The following is a 17,684-nucleotide window of genomic DNA, read 5'->3' as shown; positions in this document are numbered from 1 at the left end:
GGGAAAGGAGGAGAAAGACAAGTAAATATCTTTAAAATTTTCTGGTTTTAACTGTCAGTTTAAGTGATGTCACTCCATGGTTTTTATATATATATATATGTGTGTCTAAATTCTTGCATTTAAAAGCATTTCATCTCAACTTGAAACTAATCCACCTAACAGTCCAACTATTACCCATTTTATATAAGACTTTCCTGAAGAACCCTGAGAACACGCAAAGGGACAAGCGGTATGTTGTACTGGTAGTATTATATATTTTAATTTTTTTAAAGCAGTTTCACCCTTATGACAAGGTAGTATAGAGTAGTTGTAGGGTTATTATACTCCTGACCGCTAGATGAGCGCATTCTGTTTTGTTTCTCCCAGTTTCATAGGAAAAACACTGGTAGCTAGCGTGGACCTTGGGGCAGAGAAACAACTTCTTTCAACTATTTGTAGATGCATCTCTGTTGCTGTAGAAAGTCTGTTTACTTGTACTAACCTCTCAGCTCTTCCCCATTTCAGCTTCCTTGTACTCCAGAAACTCTCCAGTTACTGACACACCATTAAGTCTAGCTTAGAGTTCGGGTCAATTCTTTGCTTTCCTCTAGAAGTAGGTCTTAATATCTGCAGCAGTCTCACTATTTAACGACAGCTGTGTACTTCAGAAGTCTTCCATCTACTATTTATAATGCCAGCTTTATAATCTAATAATGGAGCTAGCCAGTGTTTATTCAAGCCTGACTTGCATGCTCAATACCTTCCCCTTGTTTGTTTAATTACCTATCAGTCACCAAAACAAATGGACCACTACTAAGACTTTTTTTAGTGGCGGGACCCCTGAAGACCCTGCACAGTAAGACGCACATGCTCAATTTCTCTATTTGCAGTGACTGTCATCTCCCATTCCAAAGTTTTTTGCTGTAGGGACTGGGCTCTAATCCCACTTCTGTGCCTTGTTTACAGACACACCTTGGATAAGTTTTTTAGTGAGCCTGAGAGTCCTTTCAATCCTCAGCATCCAGAAACATTAAAATTCTTACCACTGACTATTACTGATACTGACTTCAAAGATGTATCAAGAGTCTTAATCAGTTATTACCAATGAACCTCAGTGCAAGGTGTTCTAAAGCTGCAAACTATCATTGTTTTCCAGGTTGAGAGACTTGTAAGCAAATTTTCTAATGACTTTAGCCCTCAGCTATTCTTACTCTAAGCCGCTTAATGAAAGCTGAGGCCTGAAAATGCTTAAGGCAAAACATTAGTGGCACACCTGAGACTATATCATCTGTTTTTCCCCATTTAAATTCCAGCCTTGTTGCTGCCAGAGCGCAGTGGCATTTACAGTGAATACCGAACAGGTGTACTGACATAATGCAGCCCTGCCAAACTCCTTTCCTAATGTCAAACAGCGCTGTGCTTTTTGTTTCTCCAATTACTCCCCATTAGTAATACAGAGTATGCATAGCACGGAGTCCCATTTTCATGCAAGCGGCCCATGGCTTTTTGACAAAATAAGTGCATTGCTAAGACTTGGCTGTAAGAGCCCCTGTGTGAGTTTTCCTTATCTGCTAGTGGTTCTGCTCTTCTGCGCTTTCAGTCGTTCCAAAGCTGAATGATCGATTCTGTCTTTGACAATCTGGCCTGCCAGATGCTTATTCTAATACTGCATTTCCCTCCCTTTCCCCAAGACGAGCAGAAAGAGCAGCACTTCAGCTGGAAGATGAATGAAGCTCTTCAGCAGTCTGTACAATCCATTACTTCTTGAAGGTGGAAAGGCAGAGAATAGATATTGTCCCAGAAACCATCTTGTGACAATTAAACAGTTCACTAAATTTACTGCTCTCAAACAAGTAGATAGGAACACGTGGGCGTTCTATCTCCTCTGAATCATCTTGTATGGTTCAGCATCCTAAGTATCACAGGAGACAACATGCTGTGCATAAGCCCTATTAATCTACATTGAAACATCATGTTATCCTGTAAGCATTCAGTGCATGACACGTATCAGATTAAGGAAGCCCACACAAAGAAATATATGAATACTAATATCCCCTTTCTAAATGAAATACTTCCCATCTGCCCTTCAGGAAAAATGCAATCATTTATAGCAAAATTACAACTGCCTAGAATTTTAGTATCTCGGAACAAAACCTTACAGGGAAAAGGCTTACATGTTATACTACCAAATTACTGGGTAACCAATACTCTTTTTTAAAAAGTAAAAAGCCCTGAATCATTTTGATATCAAATTAGTTTGTCAAAACACGTGCACAAAATACTGCAAGAGGTCTGCTCACCCGAAAGGTCTCCTGCCAGCATAACAAACTTGCATAGCATTCAGTAAAAACTGTTTAAGATGATAAACCAATTAATCAGCTGCAGATTCCCCTTAAAAGGAGCCGGTTTCCAAACGCATTCATTCTTACAAAGCCAGGGGAATAAATCAGGGATTAAACTGGCCCCAAATGTCCTCTCCTCCCCCTTCGATCTTCTCTTGCTCCATTCTTTCATAAAACAGTTAATTTCTAGCATATCAAAACAACCCAGACCCAAAGACAACTTACAGAAATAGCAGCAAGGGTCCAGTCATATAGGAGAATATTTAAATGAAGGGAAACAGCCTAAATTGGCAGCTGACATATCTAGTGAGAGATCACTGGTCCACTGGGAACAACTCCTTGTACCTGGGAGGGTCTGCTGAACTAGAATTCTCATTCTGAGTCAACTTGTGTTCAGTAAACCTTCACTGTAACAATATCAGGTTTTTTCCTACCTATATTCTGTTCCTTCTGTGTTTAATCACCTTCCTTCCTAAGCAGCCACAAGTAGGTTCTATTATCCCTATACCAAAACCCTACTCTTGGACTGCACCCCCAGTCCCAAAAAGAATTAAAAACAAACAAACAAAACAAAAAAATACTTTAGACCCTGCCTCATGAGCTTAGCTAATGGTATCTCAGGACAAGCAAGAATGCTAACTCTTTCATTACTGCCCAAAAAGCAGTCTTCTCCCAAATCTCTGAGGGGCACCCACTTTAAAAAAAAAAAAAAAAACAAACAAACAACCACTTCAGCCATAGAATGGTGACAGGTTTTAAAAACCCAAATGTCAGTCTTCTGTGCACCACATACTCCATCTAGTACAGATAGACCCTACTACAGATCTTCTTGAGGCTTTGATTCCTGTTTCCTTGCATGGTTCAATGAACAAACAATTCCTCACTGGTGCTGCCCAAAATTTTAGTAGCCCTCAAGTAAGCGCTTCTTGATTACAACTATTCAACTAATACTGTCATTGCAAATGTAACGCAGTATCTTGCTGTTATGCCGAGACATCAGAAGCAGAAACCTCTTTTCCCTAGAAACCTGTGCCATCCTCCCCTCCCTATCTTGTGTACTAATGTCTGAAAAAGCAGGAGGGAGAAGAAGTGTCCCATTCTCTGGTAAACTCTCCCACAGAATCGAAGCAGGTACAATTTTCACTCAGAAACTGGAACGGTTTCTGAAATTGCTACTATTTGTCAATGTAATTTTTTAATCAATTTGTATTTTTCAGGCTTTTGCTTTATAACTACTGGTGATAATGAGATGGTAGAAAAGAAATTCTGGATTTCAGCATATCCCCCTCAACTAGAGGTTTTCACTCGCCCTTTTCTGCCTCAAGCAAAGGCCAGTTTTATCAGTCAGTCTCTCCGGCTGACAAAAGAACTGCAGGCAGTTCCAATACTGCACATACCTCTGGCAAAATGAACTGCTCTACTGGCTTGTACCACAACCTGTTCACTTGCACTCCACAGCTTGGTGGACTAAAGCGAGCACTGAAGAGAGCTTCCTGTGAACAACAGAAAAGATAAAAAAAAACAGAACCAAAAAAAAAACCAACCATGCATTAAAAGTGCTGTGAGATTATGCAAATCTTGATCATCTCAGTTAGTTACAATGGAAAGAGGCTTATTGATTGTATAAAACCTAGTGGAAGTTTCATTCTCACAACAGTCTCTCAGACTCCACAGAATTCAAGTGTTGGATTGATAGGGTGGAAGCAAGCAACAATGGAACAAGAGTGCAAGTTCAACTAGAATCCAACCAACAGAGCACATCATCTGGAAGACTCGGACTCACCTCCCAGTCTACAGATTTTCTACCTTCTGTTTAAATAGCTGACTACTATTAATCGCAACAGAGGATGCTGACCCCTAAAACTTTATTGCTACTATATTAGATAGGCCACCAAACAGCTCTTAGATAACAGCAAATGACGTAAAGATGCTGCATTGCCAGGTTCCCAATCTTCAGAAAACAGTCTCCAAGCACTCCTATGATACTAATTTTTCTCCTTCACTGGAAGTAAAAAACTAATGCAGATCAAGTTATTAGGCTCTCAATGTTTAGAATTCTACCATTTAGCAAACATAAATCTGACTACAGTAGACTCTTTTTTTTGCTATTATAAACCCAACTCTTTGGAAGTTCATCATAAAAGCCATACTTCAGTGTATTTTCTGTACTTGATTTTGATTATTACCTTAAATTTAAAATTCTTTCCACTGTAGCATAGCCAGAAGTCTTGAAATTGGCCTATCAAGTTATTGGTAGAGATAAATGCAATATACCAAATGCAACAATCATGCTCAATGATTTTTTTTTTCCCTCCAGATTAGTACTAAGCTATTCTATCAAACCCATAACAGCTTGGGAGTGGGGGAAATTATCACTGAAGTTTGATTATTACCTGTAAATAATACCAGTTTCTAGAAATCTCAAAATGTCTTGCCAGAAGACAAACAAGAAAAAATTACAGCTGTCCTGCATCTCTCTGCTGGAAGGCACCAGATGTGCCTTTCTGCACATGTGTTTTAAATATATTCAACAGTTTATTTTTTATTCCTTAAGACCTATCAATACTTTAGAACCTCAAATGCAATCAAAATTGTGTCTTGGAATCAGATATAAGCACTCTTTCAAAAGGGCATTTAAATTAACTCATAGCGCTCCGTGAATTTCATCTTTTCATCTTTTGCATGTGTGTGTGTATATATGTATCTGTGAAATAAGAATTTACAATGCAACAGAAGAAAAATATAATTCATATGCTTGTCAGTTAAGTACTTCTCTTCTAAATCATCAATACAGCATGTCACCTTCTGTAAGAACTTTAATCCACAATAAAGAGAAAACATGCTTTAGTCCACTTTCAAAAGATAACTACAATACTCTACCTCATGTTCTGCCTGGTACAGTTTTACAGTGATGTTCCTCTGGAATCCCACCCCATCAGCCTCATAAAATACCCCAAGACTGGTAATGACAATGGGGTAAAGTACACGGAAGTTCACACTGACAATTCTGTCTTCAGATAGCACAGAAGGTACATCCTCAGGGAGACTGAATGCTTCAATTTCCTGATTCAAAACTGTATGAAGAAGAAAGGACAGGGGTAATGTGAGAAGACTTCATAGTTCTTGAACTGGATACACGCAAAGCATTCTGATAATTCTGATTAATTAGCATGGCTTGCAAGTGCACAAGGATAATCAAATGCTGGAGGAGAAGAAAATACGACTGGCTGCAGACTGCAGCAAGGAGAAACTCAGAGTGATGCAGCAATCTGCCAGCTACCAGCAATTGCAAGTCAATGCCTACGTATCCACAGATAAAAGATTAGAAACACAATAAATCCACAGAGTGAAGACAAAAATGCTATTTGATTGCATGCATATCTGTATATTAGCATATTAAAATAATTATTCATGTATCAAAATGGCATACACCTCCACTTAATTCAGCTGCCTGCTTTTTGGCATTATCTCCTCCCTAAGCCCTGAGGTACCATTTATTCATGGGAAATTGGTTAAACAGTGGATGTTGCCGTTCAAAGAGAAAGTAACAGAAGTTTCATTTTATGGTGAATCATAGCTTAAGTGCCAAGCAGTCCTTAGTTAACTTGCAATTAAAGAACAAAAATTGAATAGAAAATAAAAGGTGACAGGAAGAATTTACAATTTTAGTTAGGAATTTTTGTATGGCAGCATTTCATTTTTTCCCCACGGTACATGTCTTCATTGTTCCCTCTCTAGGGTGGAATCTGAAAAACCTATCAGCCAGACTTGCTTAGAATTCCCTTCATCACCAGAGAAGTCCACCTGACACTTGAGACTGGCACCTTGCTACTGTCTTCATGTATGACACTGGACCAGGTCATTCCAGCTCTCTCCAACTTCATTTTACACAGGGATCGAGTAAAAATGTACGTTATATGGGAGAGAATGTCCCCCAATGCAAGCAAAATGCTAATCCATTAGAAGCCAATGGCCTCCCCTTCACAGCCCCAAAGATATCTCACTTTCTTGCCTGCACATGGTACTTAAAGGAAGGTTATGGAACTGTTAAGACAGCAAGTTCTAGGCGGCATTTATTTTCAAGACTGGCGGTCTCAGTTAAGCACCCCAAACTACTCTCATAATAAAAGATGATTAGTTCTAGTTCAGATCACAGAATTTTAAAAAGTTAGTTTTTATACCTGGGTTACTGATGTTCAGAAGTTTGCAGGAGTAGGGGTCTTCTCTGTCCTCCACTGGCACAGCACAACCATGTGCACCTATTATAAACTTCACAAGGACACTAAAATAATTTGGTTTTATTAACACCAGTTCTCTTCCCTCCTCCCTCCACCTTCAATAAACTTATTTCATCACAGTGGTCTGTCTTTCACAGGATTAAGATTTTGAATCCCTTAAAAATCAGCAATGAGAGTCTCTATGTAAAGCAACCACGTTAATCCCCTCGTAGGGGCTCAATTCCAAACCCACATTAGCCTTTTACATTTCATAATGAGGGCGCAGGAAGATTGGCAACTAGGAATGGGATTCAAGACAGTCAGCACACTAAACAGAAAAAGACCTAAGGCAACACTGAAGCCCTGCCTTTCTCTGCCTGGCTTTGTTATTAATTCAAGATTGTTTGAATATTCTGCATTCAAAAGGCAATGAAAAAAATAATAAGAAAAAAGACACATAGCATCAAAGAAGGAACAAGGACTCCAGACTACCCGTTATGATGAAATGTCTCAGCTTCAGGATGTAGCAAAACAACAGGTTGCTCTTTCCAGCCCCAATCATGGTTGGGCCACAGTCAGGAAACAACAAGCAGTATGAAGAGCAAGAGGATCCACCTTAGCCCAGTCTTTCACCTAGCAGCTAAATATCCTCCTGGAACTCCGTATAAGCTATGAAAGGTCACATTTTTAGACTGAAGTAGCTATGCTTCACTCCAAACTGCACACTGACACCAAATTTGTGAATGGCAAATGGCTTTCAGCGCAAGGCAGGTACCACGATATGAGGCCTATCAAGATGACAATGTTTCCAGGAATGAACTGCAGCAGAACTTTCTCAGCACGAGCAGAGCTGTCTGCAGACTGTCAGGTCTACACAACCCATCAGGAAGGGTTCTGCGGGTCACTCACACTGCAGCAGTTTGGTGTACCTGGTGCAGTGGGAAATGAATCTGAACTTTACAGCTGAGGCCGTTGTAAGCGTTGTTTGTGGTTCTCACCAAATGTGATCCTGCCTGCTTTCAAGTATCCTGAATTACTAAGCATTTAAAAGTTGCATACTGTACAAAGCGCACATTGCAACACCAACAAGGGAAAGTCTTATACATCACCAATGAACAGTGGCAACTAATTGCAAAAACACACAGTAGTGAACAGTCAAACAATTACATTTTATTCCTTGTATAAAAAATAGTTCCAGCCCAGAACGAACAGTATTCTTACATATTACTAAGCAGATTAAAAAAATTATCAGAGTACAAGATGCTCACAAATAAAGCAAAAAAAGGAAATACTTTCAAAACAAAAGGATTAAATCAAGATATTTAAGCATTACAGTCTTTCCCCGCTCCCCCTCACAAAGCCCCAAATTACGAAACACTAGAGATTACCGTTGGCTCAGCGCAGGATGTTGTTTCAGGTGCTTGAACCAAGTGTTCCTTATAACACTGCGCAGTTCATGATTGTGTCGAGCTGACAAAACACCTACAATAACATCATAATGTTTCAGCTTCCACTGAGGAAAGAAGGCCAGTGGACCTAGAAATACAAAGTGACAAAGATTTATTATATGCACCTATTACCACAAGCCTGAGTTGCAAGCAATAATTAAAATGCATCTCAAAAGCAAGAGTACTGGGAACCTGAAACACTAAAAACAAGAAGTAGAATTACTATTGCATTCTTGGTTCAGAATCAGGGGAACATTTTCAACATGTCATAACCTTCACTAGCAATCTAGGAAAACTTTACTGCAATGAACTAAACAAGTCACTGCAGGTAAACAAAACTAAGAAACTGTGACTCACAAAGCAGGCAAGAACATAAGCCAGTTTTGACTGACAGCATCTTCCGTTCTTTAAATGTTTGCCTGCCTGTCTTATGAGCAAACTGCCCCCTGAGAACATGCTCTTGCTGGGCTTCTCTTTCCTATCAGCCATCAGAAACCTTGTGCCAAGATACAACATCCTACTGTTCCCTCTGCAAAACTCTTGAGCCAGTCTGGGCCTTCTGCTTGCTCATTGATACCTCCTCTAGCACGATTTACCCTAAAGCCTGAGGGCTTGTCATCGCTGGTACCAGGCCTTCACTATTAGAATTCACCATTATTTTACCTATATTTAAGAAATATTTAAACAAGGCCTGTCAGATTCAGAAATATGCCCATTTTCCCCCCTTCTTTTTAAAACTGCTGGACCACCCTTCTGCCTCACCATTTCAATCTAGTATGTCAAGGCCTATCGTTTCTAACCTTTTGAAGTTGAACACCACTCTGCCTTCACACAGGTTATTACATCCCTACACAGGGGAATGCTCTGGCTTTATTCATAGCTGGATTTCACTGCCAATACCTGTAATCCATGATTTAGCTTGTGCTGTTTTAATTTAGAGATCATGAAAGCTGGACTTGATTTCAAGCAAGATTATGACCAGATAGAGACCTGAGAAGCTCTGACTTTCAGCCTGCAAACAGTCAGGCAAGTAGCTAAAGTGAATTTGCATAGTTTAATTTATCAGACATTCTAGAGTTAAAAGAGATTTGTATTTAGCTTTAGCAAAGGATTGCTTTCCTCTCCTCTCACTATTTTTTTTTTCATTAGGCTGCAGATAAAGAAAACAAATGTAAATGTGAGGGCCCTCTAAACTACTGCATACAACATAGACAAGATTTTTTAAAATCTAATTTTAAAGAGACCAAAAATATCTCCAAGTCTGTATTGTGTACTCCTACTAGAAAGAGTTGAATTATAATCCAGACTCCACCTTCTGTACCAGCATCCCCTTTCTCCACTTTGAAACTGAGAAGATGGATGGGTCCTGTTACCACTGCTCACTAACCCAGGACCTCACAGCACTCACCACAAGAACTGCTGTGCCAAATCACACCAGACATCCATCTAGCCTTATATTCCATCTTCAGTGTGCAGTACGCAGTGGAGAGGCCTTCGCCTTTCTCTGAGCTGAACCAACATCAAGAGATTTCAGAACTTTTTTTTTTTGTTGTTGTTGTTTAGGGGCTATTGATAATGGTGCGCACCTGACTCCCTAGTCCCAAAGCCAAATAAAACAGTGCTCTGCAATTGATTCTCTGAACAGTACAAGAGCAGGGAAAGTACAGAGTGATGTTTCCACAGACAAACCTTTCCCAGTCTATTTCCCACCAAATATTTTAGTTCTAAGCACACAAACACTGATTTTCAAGAAAAAGGTTAAGTTCCACAATTACTTAAATGAATCTGTACTGACAACAGCTACAAGCTTATCAATAACTTAAGCTGAACGTTAACCTATTGAGAAAGTTGACATCAACTTATGCTCAGAACGACTTAAAAACCCAAGCAGCAAGCCACTAGTTCCATTCCTCAGTTTTTCACTTAGAGTCAACTGTTACATCTCTAATGAATTGGTGGCAAGGTTCAGGAATATGATTTGCTTGCTGACAGAGCTAAATACAAACCCACTGCCCTATATAACATCTGAAGAAACCTGTAAATCAAACACACTGCTCAGTCTGAATGCAATTTTAGTTTTCCTTTATGCTGGTAAATAACGACTGTCCAGAGGCTCTCTCTGTCTTCAGAGGCTATTACATAGCCAAGATCCGCCAGGTCTCCACAACAGCAGAGGTACATGAGACAGCCACACGTTTATAAGACTATAACATTATAGCAAATTCCTCTATAGTCTCACAATTCTTTCTCACACGTCCCTTTTCTTTCCTGGCTCTTCTTCCATCCTTTGATTATTCTTTAAACGGCCTCTACAGCCTTAACCGCAAGCCTGCCGATATAAATCTCATAGGAGGACTAATGTGTTTGTAGACTGCACATGAGGTATTGTTTACACAGATTTGGTTTTTAAGATATCACTTTTAATTAGAAGCAGAACCATTTCATTAAACCAAAATTAGAGAAAAATAAAACTAAGAGCAGAAGTCTATGGGGTGACTTAACTCAGAATAGCATAACTTGGCTTAAAGCAATTTAAAAAAAAAAGCTACTCAAATCAAATATACATACTTTTAATTAGTTTATATTTTAAAATGAGTGAAGCTTTTCCTTATGAACCATTCACGTGGGAACAATGTTAATGTAACAGATGCTTCAGAATTAATATCCTACTGCTTTTAGAACAGACAGCTCTTTCTTGTTTTAGGCCTTCTTCAGGCTTAGTAAGGTAGCATTACAGCAGTCTATATTCAGAAGATTGTCTTCTCTGTCCAAGGGTTATGCCATTTTACTTTTAAAACCACTGAAAATGGAAAAAAAAGAAAGCTTACTTTCACAAAAACCTAATGAATAAGTTCTCTGCTTTTTAGCAAAGGTTTCTACTTCCTGTGGAAAAAACATTTGCTAAACTTTCAGGAAAAGAGATTCCTATGTTTCTCTCTGAACCAGCACTATTAAAAAAGGGGAGATAAAGTCAGAGGCACAGGGGAAAAAAAAGACTAAGGCTATTATTCATTTATAAGGATTATTCAGATATGTGCATATATATACACTCTGATGCAGCATAAGTTAAGAGAAAACATTGCTGACCTCCAAGTCACTAATAACAAAGTATTTATACAAGCAATCAATACTTGCCACTGGGGACCAAACTTATTTATCATATGTTCTATTTTTGTGCATTCTTAGGCCAAAATTTTAAGTCTTGGTAATAGGCTTAAAAAACACACACTATATTGCTCTTACCTTGCACTGGTTGTGCAAGATAATTAAGCCTTTAAATTTTCCAATTACAAAGACAAAAAAAACCCTGTAAGCCATTTACGAGATAAGAGTGGGGGGGGGGGGGGGGGGAGAAAAAGAAAAAAGCTGCATACCACATTGCACAATAAACCCTAAAAGTGTTGCTAACCAAAGGGATGCAGAAGGAGAGGAAGCCTTTCCAATTCAAAGGTCACACTTTCACTAGTTGCATTGCTTTTGAATTCCTACTGTCTTAAAACTGCATCGCAGTTGCATTACACAGCCCAAGACTTCTCAGTGGAACGTAAGTAGTCAAATGTGCAATGCCTACCCTACGCTCTTTTAGCATCAGGAACAAAATTGCTTTCACTTTGCTGTTTTGCTTGAGGCTGTTAACCCACAGCAAAAGCTACAAAAACATGAAAGGAAGCAACCCTCTCAGCTGCTGAGAGCCATTTAATTCTGTACAGCAACTGTAAAAAGTACTTTTATCAGCTCTAAGACTACTGAAGTCCAGCCCGTCAAGAGTCTTGTGTCACCTGGTTACTAACAATCTCCTACTGAACCTCTCCTGGGCTGGGGTATTTGTAAGGACAGGCTCCCACATAATTCTCTGATGTCTGACCATACACCTATTTCTATTAGTACAGTTTTTCACCTCAGTATGAGCTGCAGTAAGCTTTCACAGGATTCTTGGTCACCAATTTTCATGAACTTGGTGAAAATGCTGGTCTTCGGGACCTCCACCTGTCTGTCAACCTTGACTGAGAACTACCAACAGATCAAAGTTAGGGAGAGATGCAGGAAGAGGTAAACAAGTGCATATACAGAGCACAAAGCTGTGCCGTTAGAAGACAAGGCTAAAGATGCAGAGGTGTGTCTCCTGCTGAGCTGGCCATGGAAAGAGCTCACTGCTGACAGGCAGTCTGCTGGCCCTGGTCAGATTTTAACCACCTCAGCAGCAGTCAACAGCACTTGCAGTTTTTCAGAATCCAAAGCTACAAAGATTAACATGCATCTCTTCTTCCTGTGAGACTGATTCTCAAGTAAAATGTCAAGTTAAGCTGTTAATTATATTTACTGTCATTATAAGGAGATGAAAAGATTGAGAGATCATTTAGCTTGATTTTGTCAATAAACAAGGTAAATATGATCTTGCTGCACATATCTCTACTGATGAGTCCCTTACCAACTACTAAATTTGCCAGTCATTTTCAGTCAAGTTTGACATAGTGTGCAGTCCCCAAAGTGAATAAGTTCCCACGTTTCATGGAACTGGACTGGACAGAGAAAAGACTCCTTGTTAGTGCCCACGCTGAGAAACACAGCAGTGTAGGCTTACCTGCACTACCAGGCACCAGAGAACCTCCACTGGAGACTGCTAGAATAAGTGAGCTTCTCAGAAGGTTGGGCTTTGTATCTTCTGCTACCCATGCAGCTATTTTTGTTTTGTTTTTAAATCAATGAATGGAACAAAGTAGGCCAGACAGAAGTTATTAACAATATTCTCAACTAATCCACTTCATATGATAAAACTAAAAAGGAACAACACCCCCTCCCCTCCAGACCCCCCCCCACGCACATTCCAGTTGTTATCTCTGCCAATTCTTGTGACTTTGCAACCATATTCCTGTTTTGAAATGCCTTTCTCTTTCTTCTGTGCTACTTTGTGAAAGATCCAAACAAACACAGAGGAAGGAATTAACTGAATATAAAGAAGGTTTGTATTCACAGAATGCTGACACATGCAGAAAAAGAACAAATCAAAGAGCAAAAGCAGCTCTTTCCCCCTCTCTAATCTTCTTCACTAAAAGTAATCTGCTATAGCTCATCTGCATTACAGGTTTCTCTGCAAGCAGAGCTACATGACCCCCCTGCAGTACCTACTTTATACCAGAGCTAAAAATCACCAAGATGTGCACCCCTGGTTGCTGCAGGAGCACAGTGCTCCTTGAGACAGAGAAGTCTTTAGACAAGCTTTTAAACAAGCTTTATGAATTCAGAGAGGAAAACCTCTGTAGGCAGATTTTTTTTTGTGGGTTTTTTTTTGTGTTTTTTTTGTTTTGGTTTTTTTTACATCAACAGCATTCCCTTAAAGAAATACAACAGCAGGGTCCTTCTGAGTTGCAAAGTGACAGTAGTAATACTGGTGGGATAATGGAGCTCTAAACACCATTAATGACACAGCACTTGCACACTTCTAGACAAAGCTGGGAACAACGGCCAAAGCATCAGAAGCGTAGACACAAAAGCAACAAAGCAAATGCTTTTTGCAATGCCGAAACTGATACACCCCACCCCACCCCCTTTTTTTTTTCCCGGGAAGCACAGCACCTTTACCCTTTGAAAAGTAGTTACCAATCCCTGATGCCACGGAACAAAAGCTCCCAAGGAAGGCTACTTGCTCCCTTCTGGCCATTCTACTCAGTGGGCAATTTAGAAAAGAACTGGTGAAGAGCTTCCTTCAGCCACAAACCATGCTCTCCAGCTGTGGCAAAACTGGTACTCTTTGCCCCCTGCTCCAATGCCAAAACACAAAAATGCAACTCCAGTGCTGCTCGTTAGCAGCTTGCAATGTCTCAGACATCAATCCACAGAATAACAGCAAACTCTAAAAAACTCCCAATTCAGTTGGAAAATACTGTCAGCTTTGTTGTGGATTCTTTGTCAATTATTTCATGCCCATCAAAGGCGAGGGGGTCGTTATTGCCGGGGACAGCCCATCCCTGGAAAACAACGTTATCGTAAGATCTCATAGATCAAGGCTGGGGAACAACCGGCACTTTAGGCAGAACTGCACAGCTACTGCCAATGCCAAACCTGACCTGTTGACAGAAGGTTTCAATTTCCAAGGCCATCAGCCTATTAGCCTTTACATGCTTACGACAGATGACATAGCTTTGCGACCAAGCAACATACTACTCCCTGGCAGACCAGCTTAACAGATTTCAAGCAACACCTTTTCTTAAGAAAGTATCACATTTTGCCAAAATTTCTCTTTACAGAGCACAGCATCACTCATAACCTCAGAGGCTGATTTTTGTTATTTCAGTACTGAAAAGCCAAAAGCAAGTTAAGCCCTCACTCCTCTCTCACCTGTCATGTACACAGGCTAGTCCGTGAGGGGGACAGCCCTAATTCTGCAAAGCAGATCACTAAATGCCAGCCTAACCAACCCCGTATACGGTTCCATTAGGCCAGTGTCTGAAGAACTACGTGCTGAACCACACAGGACAACAGATGGCATACAAGCAGCTTCTAGAAAATGGTGGTTTTTAACGTTGCATAATTATTCGCTAGTAAAAGACTGACTCTAACAAAACCAAAAGGGCCAATTCTTTGCTGCCACACACCCCCAGAAATGTAACAGGAATAACGTCTTAAAGGGCATTAGCAAAGAAGTAGCATATTACATTGAATGTGTAGGGCTTTCTGATTAGGCACTGTAACTGAAGCCCTACAATGAGTAATTTCCTACTCAATAAGACTTGTGCAATCAATTAAAACACACAATTAGTAATGAATCCACCTGGAGTGCTAAAAGCAGGTCTGTCTGTTCTTTCTCAAGTTTCTGAGGTCATTTTATAATTAGCATTTATCTAAGATTTTTACAAAAATTAACTAAAGCTTCCTACCCACAAACTTCCTTTGGATAGCACTTGTTTGTAACCAGTTAGACAAGGACTTCAATTAAACCTAAAAGCACGTTCTTGTACAAGTCTTGCTCAGAAGTATGAATTACAGTCCCATTAACTGATGGACAAAAAGAAAGCAGGGAACCACGGAAGTCAGGATGCCAAAGCAAAGGCCAGTGCCTTTGGTCTGGGAACTGATCCTATCTTTTTTTTCCAGTTAATGAGTACTGCCTATAAGAAGTGTACTCTTGTCTTCCGTGACACTGAGGTGAAAGTGATCATGAACACAGGGAAAGTCAGAATACTGCACAGAGAGAGACACAACTGAGGGCCAAAGCACGCAGGCAGACTACAGGCCTTTCACATGAGGTAGTTAGAAAGGTTTTATTAAAGGATGTACTTCCAACAGAGAAAGAGAAGTAGATGGAATGAGTGAAGACTGGAACACTGTTTACATTTAAAATCATCTGACCTATAGATGACAAAAGTGCACTGCTTTCCAGAAATGGAAAGCCCATTTTGCCAGTAGAAATTAGAAGTACCTGAATTGCTCAGCTTAAGAAAACAAAGGTTTAAAACAGATACGTTTGATCTCTGTGGTTACATGACTGAGGTATACTTGAAAGAGGAGAAAGACCCTTTTAACTGAAAGGCTTAAGAACAGAAGGGCATAAACCAGTTGCAAGTAAGTTTAGGCCAGAAATGAGGAAACATTTCTCATCAGGACAACAAGCTTCTGGAACAGCCTCTTACTAAGACTGCTAGGAATCCAAGTGAACAAAAAAAAAGCCACCCCAACCCTTCACTAAATAAATGTAGGCTGCCCAGCTGTCATTTTAAGACAGAGATCAAGAGTTGCTTATTAGAAAAAGTAAGCAGAATTGATGGCCAGAGATGTCTATTCCAGTCTTGTGTTAAGGAGTCAGTGATGTCAAGGTAAATAATCACTAAAACGGGTTATCAACATTTTAACAAATTTCCATTTGTGTGCGTGTGCACGATGACTATTGAGAGGGGGATTAAACTCCTCAAGAAACAGAATTGCTGTTCACTCTGTCTTTGACCTTCATTGGTAGCCAATTTTGGAACTGTTGAGACACTACACAACTGTTGAGACACACAGACACTACACAGAAATACCAAAGAATACAGAAATAATGCATTTTTATGTCACAGCTATGTGACAAGAAAAAGTAAGCAAGAAAAAAAAAAAGCTTAATAATCAAATGAAGCAAGACTCGCTTTATCAAGCAGTACCAGATCCTCTTAAATAATTTCAGATTCAAGAAGCCTTTTAATAGATTGGCATATTTCTTACTCTTGTATATGAATTCATTAATGTTCCTAAAACACTCTGAATAATAAAAAAATATAACACAGAAGACATCAGAAATAAAAGAGGTCCCTTAGCTCATCCTTCTTTCCTCTGCCAAGGCAGCCATACCTACAGCTTGTACATTTCACGGTACTTTGAAGGCTAAGAGGCAGACTCTTCCTTAAATTATCATGCAAGGATCAGGCCTACAAAGAGCACATATCTCTTTGTAGAGACATATTGAGCATTTTCCTACGGATGATGGCAGTTCTCTTTTTTCTAAGAGGCATCAGTTTTTCTCTCCTCAGTGTGAATACATTACTCAATAGGTTACAACTAAATAACCCTTGTACAAACAAAATGTATTCTTCCAATGTTAAAAAAAGCACTTTTTTTTTTAAATCCTAGTTATCCTAATATTATCCAATGCAACACAGTTTCACAGTAACAAACACAAACTCCAGGGATAACTGCTTGAAACAGTGAATCTCTGCAGAGCAAAGCTTCTTCCCTCCCTTCCCAGCTGAGAAACTTCTGGATTTTCTTTAGAAATGTTTGTTAGTGGAAAACACATTTCTGCAGGAAAGGGCATCACGAGATTCCACGTTGTCACTTCCAACTCCAAATTAATGCACTGAAGTTACAAAAGCAGCACTGTGAAAGATGAGGAACAAAAGCAACCAGACAATTCAAACGCACTTCAGGCTAACAACTAGAGCTCCCGGTCTTTTATAATTCAAGTGTGTCCGCTGCTCATTTGGTATGCAATGGCCAGAATACAGACACAGAGACACCCATACAACTCCGTGGCCTTCAGACTACGCAAATGCACTGACCTTGCTCCTTTCACACCTGCATTATTAATTGCCACTGGAAATCAGCAGACTCTCCTTGCCTCACAGGTGCGTACACTCTGCACAGGGAACAGGCACCGGTCGCAAAGTGTGGCTTTGTTAGTGAACGGGCTACTGGGTCACTAAACAGAGTTCTAAGCAGATCTCAAGTAAAAAACCATCATTTTTTCAGATGTCCTGTAAAGTATTTCTTCAGGTTCTCAAATAACACCTATGGGTTGCTGACAAAAGTTTCTGTTCCAACAGATGCCTGTTCCTACCGGGCATGCAGATTTGCAGCCTGAAAACTACAACTCATTTCATGAAGAGTGCAACATAAGCCCTTAGGGGTCTGACTTCACTTGTGTCGGATCATACCCGACCCTATGAATAGCTTTTTGCACCACAGGGGCTAAGGCAAACACGGCACAGTGCAACGCACTACTCCTAGGGCTGGGGACGACCCGACACAAGTGAAATCGGCGAGAATTTCTTCCCCACGCAGCTCGGTGGGAGCTGGGGAGCGCCCGTGGCGCAGGCTGTTTCCGAAGGGGCTGCCACCCCACAGAAAGTTGCGGCCGCGGTAGCTACCTCCAGTTGAAGTCGCAGAACAGCTCGACGTAACGAGTCGTTACCTCCCGATGATCCCACACAGGCGCTCCGGGCGCTTTTCCC

The 17,684-nt window shown here is 40.2% G+C and overlaps 1 protein-coding gene across 1 annotated transcript in view; it reads right to left on the bottom strand.

The window, feature by feature from the left end:
* The window catches only part of B3GALNT2 (beta-1,3-N-acetylgalactosaminyltransferase 2), a 35,946-nt gene that overhangs the window by 10,550 nt on the left and 7,712 nt on the right, over window positions 1–17,684 (bottom strand). The window contains exons 5-8 of the mRNA XM_009329221.1: window positions 7,927–8,074; window positions 6,503–6,603; window positions 5,202–5,395; window positions 3,719–3,814 (exon numbers count right to left, since the gene is read on the bottom strand). Of these exons, the coding sequence (XP_009327496.1) occupies window positions 3,719–3,814; window positions 5,202–5,395; window positions 6,503–6,603; window positions 7,927–8,074 (539 nt within the window). The remainder of the gene's footprint in view (window positions 1–3,718; window positions 3,815–5,201; window positions 5,396–6,502; window positions 6,604–7,926; window positions 8,075–17,684) is intronic.

This window comes from Pygoscelis adeliae, unplaced genomic scaffold, assembly GCF_000699105.1.
Source record: "Pygoscelis adeliae isolate BGI_AS28 unplaced genomic scaffold, ASM69910v1 Scaffold77, whole genome shotgun sequence".
NCBI classification, from domain to species: domain Eukaryota; kingdom Metazoa; phylum Chordata; class Aves; order Sphenisciformes; family Spheniscidae; genus Pygoscelis; species Pygoscelis adeliae.
Note: the sequence above shows the minus strand (reverse complement) of the source record. Positions and strands in the feature narration are given on the sequence as shown.